The 4,394-nt window shown below is 61.2% G+C and overlaps 2 protein-coding genes across 3 annotated transcripts in view; one reads left to right on the forward strand and one right to left on the reverse strand.

Annotated features, from left to right (window-relative positions):
* The window catches only part of LOC113207896 (eukaryotic translation initiation factor 4 gamma 3), a 50,119-nt gene that overhangs the window by 43,910 nt on the left and 1,815 nt on the right, over window positions 1-4,394 (reverse strand). The gene's annotated exons all lie outside the window — the stretch shown is intronic.
* Window positions 3,685-4,394, forward strand: part of LOC113207927 (actin, clone 403) — a 16,536-nt gene continuing 15,826 nt past the window's right edge. The window contains exon 1 of the mRNA XM_026424694.2: window positions 3,685-3,877. Within this exon, the coding sequence (XP_026280479.1) occupies window positions 3,752-3,877 (126 nt within the window). The 5' untranslated portion in view covers window positions 3,685-3,751. The remainder of the gene's footprint in view (window positions 3,878-4,394) is intronic.

Genomic DNA, 4,394 nt, shown 5'->3' on the forward strand with positions numbered 1-4,394 from the left:
TAGCTTGACCCCAGCATAAGGGATAGTCTAGAGAGAACGTCCGTCAGTCGCCGTTACGAACCTGCCCTAGTCGAGCCTCTGCCCTGCAAGCTCTCATAGCGCCTGGTAGGTAGGCAACATATCGCCTGCAGTGCGGGCGCGTATTGCGGGATGGCCTACCCCGATTCTCGCAGGCGCCCGAGTTCCCGTAATTTGCCGAACGAATCTGAGGAAAACGGACGTGTACCTCTTCGACGAGCTTTAGTTGAACGGGTCGGCTCGAGTGCGTTTATGGAGAGCTCACGGTGAGCTCACGGTGAGCTCACGGATTTGCGCCTTCTGGTGTGCAATATGAACCCTTTAAAATTGGGTGGTGGAAATGTTCTGAGAACGTTTAGCTGGTGAGCTTACTGGGAGCTATCACTCTCCGCACTGCTGTATGTAGGGCCGCAGCCTCCTAGGGGCGTGGCGGGTGGCCCGACCCGAGTCTATCCTGGGCTGGCCCGAGGCTAGACTGGCCTGACCCACAGCTGCTGGACAGCTCGGCTGAAGGGCCACCAGCCCCCAGCGACGTGAGCTGTGCAGCCTAACGTTTTATTGGCGCCATAAACGCTGCACGTAGCCCGCGGTGCTCGCGCCGCAACATATACGACGGCTCTTCCCTCGCGCCCTGCGCTTCTCGCACCTTTTGCCGAGAGTTAGGCGAGAAAGTTGCGACGCGTGCGGAGAGCAGTGGCGTCCCGTCCCGCCACAACGCACGGCCCCGGCGTGGGCGGAGAGGGCCGTCCGCTGAGCACGTCCGCAACGCACGAGAACAAGGTACGGGTTCGTCCGAAGTTTCAAACCAATATGGTTTTACGGATATACAGAAGGATGAGTTCCGATCGGGTAGGAGCTCCGGCGCCCGGCCATGACCGGATCGGGCTGTAGAATGTGCTATCTGCTATCGGACTTGTCCAGAAAGTACGCCCATTTTCATCAGATTTGTTCAGCAAATTATATGAGCTGGGCGCCTGCGAGACTCGGGGTAGGCCACTCCGCAATACACGCATGCACGGCAAGCAAGATGTTGCCTACCCATCAGGCGCTATGGGAGCCTCCGAACCTGGCTGGAGGATGAGAAAATCGCATGCATTATCGGTAATTACGAAGTACATGTCGAGAACCTTGCGAAACCTCACGGCAAGTCGCACCGCACAACGCGCAATCAGCAACCAGCGATCTGCAAGTCAGAAATCGAGAAAAACATACCTACCCCCGATCTTGAGTGCAGTCCCAAAACTTTTCGTGTTGACAAATCACTAACATTTCGGGGACTCCATACGAGTCCATGGGACTGGAACTGGAGGTCACTAAGCCCTCCACGTCTGGGCGACCCGGCCAGCCCAGTGTGGAGCCCAGAGGATGGACGACATGTACAGTATATCGCGTTACCGCCAAGAGGAGAGGCTCCAGGGGGCCGCGCAACGTGTGCTGGCTGCACGGGCCGCTCCTCTTCCCCCGCACACGCACTGCTTGGCGCACGCCCCAACGCACGCGCGCTCCCTCGCACACACACACACACACACACACACACACACACACACACACACACACACACGCAGAGCCTCGCGTGTGTTGTTGCCGCAGCTAATTGTTTCAGCCCATGGCGCCGCGCCGCGCTCGCCATGGACGGTCCCTGCTGCTCGACGCACGGCCCGCCGTCCCGCCGCCGGCTTACACTAGTCGCCAGGTCCTGTCTGCCACAGGAGGGCGCGGCGGGGCTGAGTGGTGCACGTGCATGCCACTGGTCTCACAAAAGCCTACAAACACTGGACCACTGCGGCGCGGCGCCCGCCCGCCCGCGGCGTGCAGGTGCAGCAGCAAGGATGCCCGTGGCGTGGCGGCGGCGCCCAACCCCTATCGGTTCCAGGCGGCTTGGGCTTGGGGCTTGGGCCGGCGGCGTCTAGCTCGCGTCTCTATGGGAGATAATGAGATCTCTTTCTAATCAGGCCGCCCGGCCGCATCTCGCGATCTACGGCCGAGATAAGCGTTATTTCTACGAATATAAAACTGACCCTTGTTTACGACCGTGTCTGCTGCGCCCCCTATCCTCCTATAGCCCGGCCGGGACCGGCCCGAGCCGGACTCGGCGGGTTGATTTTAGAGCTTCATCGTGGATACCACGCCGCACGTAAGGCGGAACACGTCTGCCCCTCCCCCTCCCCTCTCACACTTCAGGGTGGCGGAGCGAGGCAGGCGGCCCGAGCCTGCCCGGACGATAACGCGAATGAAGTGCAGTGGCCCAATTCTGGGCGTGGGGCGCTGCTGCGGGGCGCTGCCGTCGGGGGGCGCTTGGCATCCCGGCCCTGCACCCCCCGGCTGGGTGGTCGCGCACCCGACATGCCATACGCGCGTCCATCGCCACGCGCCACGCACCGCAGCTCCACCGAGCCAATTTGCTCTTTTCTTCTGCTGGTTCGATGAGCTGGCTGATTCCCCTCCCACCTCACCTCGGCTTCTCCCTCTTTCTCCGTCTTCTTGATGCAGTTTATTTGAGCTCACGGTGCTCCACTCGCTGCAGGCGCGTATAGCCAGACGGGGTAGTCACGCAGGTCATGACCTCCCAACGCCTCTAATAAGTCGCCGGACGCGCAGGCAATTTTCAGTGGATTCGCCTGGACGAAGGACAAAGAGCGACAGGACCCCTCCCCCCTCCCTTTTCATCCTACGAAACTTGAGACCAAAAAAGAAAATAAATCCTTGTAGCCCTCCCCCTCCCCCAACCGGCAGGTTGATTGGGCTACATGGATGCGGAGCGGCTGCTTTGGACTACTCATCGGCGTGGGGTCATCTGGCAGAACACAGCAGTTGCAGCAAGTTTCTCACAGCGTTTCCCGGTCCCTTCGCGATATTCCGCCCCGCCGACGAACATCGACGGCCACCAGGGCGGACGACGGGTTGCTCCTCGATTCTACTCCCATTGACCCCTTGGTTTTGATGTATGGCTACACACTCTGCAAGGTGCAGTGCATTCGGTTTCCACGAGTGTTCACCTCCCCCCTACTCCACTCACTACGGGAGGCGCGCGCGTGCGTTCAGATCTCCCAACGCTCCACATACGAACCAAGGGTGGTTTTGCGGGACACCGCGGGGCACATACGGCTAGACAAGACCTATCAACTAGCGGGCTTCCCTATTGTGTACGCAAAGAAATCCGAAGGCAACCCGAGACAACCTGCCCGGCAACCCGTCGGCAACAACGTCCAACGTCGCCCCTTCGACACCGAGCGCCATGAGCCTAAAGCGCGGTTGTCGGCGGCTCGCCCTCCTCGTCGTCACTGTCACCGACGTCGGCTGAGGTTGTACAGTAATGTTTCCGAATGGGGCATGCCAGCCCATTGAAGGGAGCGCGATGACCCCTCCCCCCTCCCTCTTCCCCACACACTCGCACAGCAATGGTAAAGTTTGTACGAGACCGCGACATGGGTGAACAACAGTCCTAGCCCTAGAATGGTGGTTTCCTTGACGGTTTTAGAACAGCGCCCCGTGCCTCCCTCCCTCCCCCCCCTATCCTTCGCCCCCCTCGCCTCTCCAAGCGCCGGCCGGGTTCGTCTTGTATGGAGCGCGCTGCAGCCGCCCAGCCTTGTGACGTCACGGAGCGGGGCGGCGCGGGGAGGCGGGCGAGCGGGCGGACGCTACGCTATAAGAAGCCGGCGGCGCCTTGCCGCCTCCCAGTACACCGTGTCCGTGCGGCCCGTGAACAGCTCGCCAAACACATCACACAACAACCATGTGCGACGACGATGTTGCTGCGCTCGTAGTGGACAATGGGTCCGGCATGTGCAAGGCCGGGTTCGCCGGGGACGACGCGCCCCGCGCCGTCTTCCCGTCCATCGTCGGCCGCCCCCGCTACCAGGTGAAGTGCCGCGCCCTGCCCTGGCTCCGCTCCACTCCGCCCCGCCGCCAGGATTACAGTGACATGTGCAGTGAACTGGAAGTGTATCGGACTGTCGCGTGTGGGGGCGTCGCCTGCCCGAGTGCCGTGACCTCTCGCTTTTCGCGTGTGTTTGAAACCGTTATGGATACATCATCGAATGACCCCTTATGGGACTCAAACGTTTATTCTCTACCATATCGAGAAATTTGTTTACACAATTTGTCAGCTCGCCCCCTCCCCCCTTTTTATATCTCCCAAGCTGTACTTTCCTCAGCCACTCGCGCTGGTTCCTGGGATGCGCCGGTCCGGCGCCCGCGCCAGCCCCGTGCCGGTACCGCCGCCAGCTCACGCAGCGGGCGATAGAGGAGGGGCGCGTAGCTTTTGCCAGGCCTAATTGCCAGGATACGGGTGCTTTATGCCAGAGTGCGCCGCGGGCTGTGCTGTGCAGCCAAGGCGGCGCCAGCGGGGTGCAGTGCGATGCAGTTTGCACGCAGGG

Source organism: Frankliniella occidentalis, unplaced genomic scaffold (assembly GCF_000697945.3).
Source record: "Frankliniella occidentalis isolate FOCC.00 unplaced genomic scaffold, Focc_3.1 Scaffold47, whole genome shotgun sequence".
In the NCBI taxonomy this organism is placed as follows: domain Eukaryota; kingdom Metazoa; phylum Arthropoda; class Insecta; order Thysanoptera; family Thripidae; genus Frankliniella; species Frankliniella occidentalis.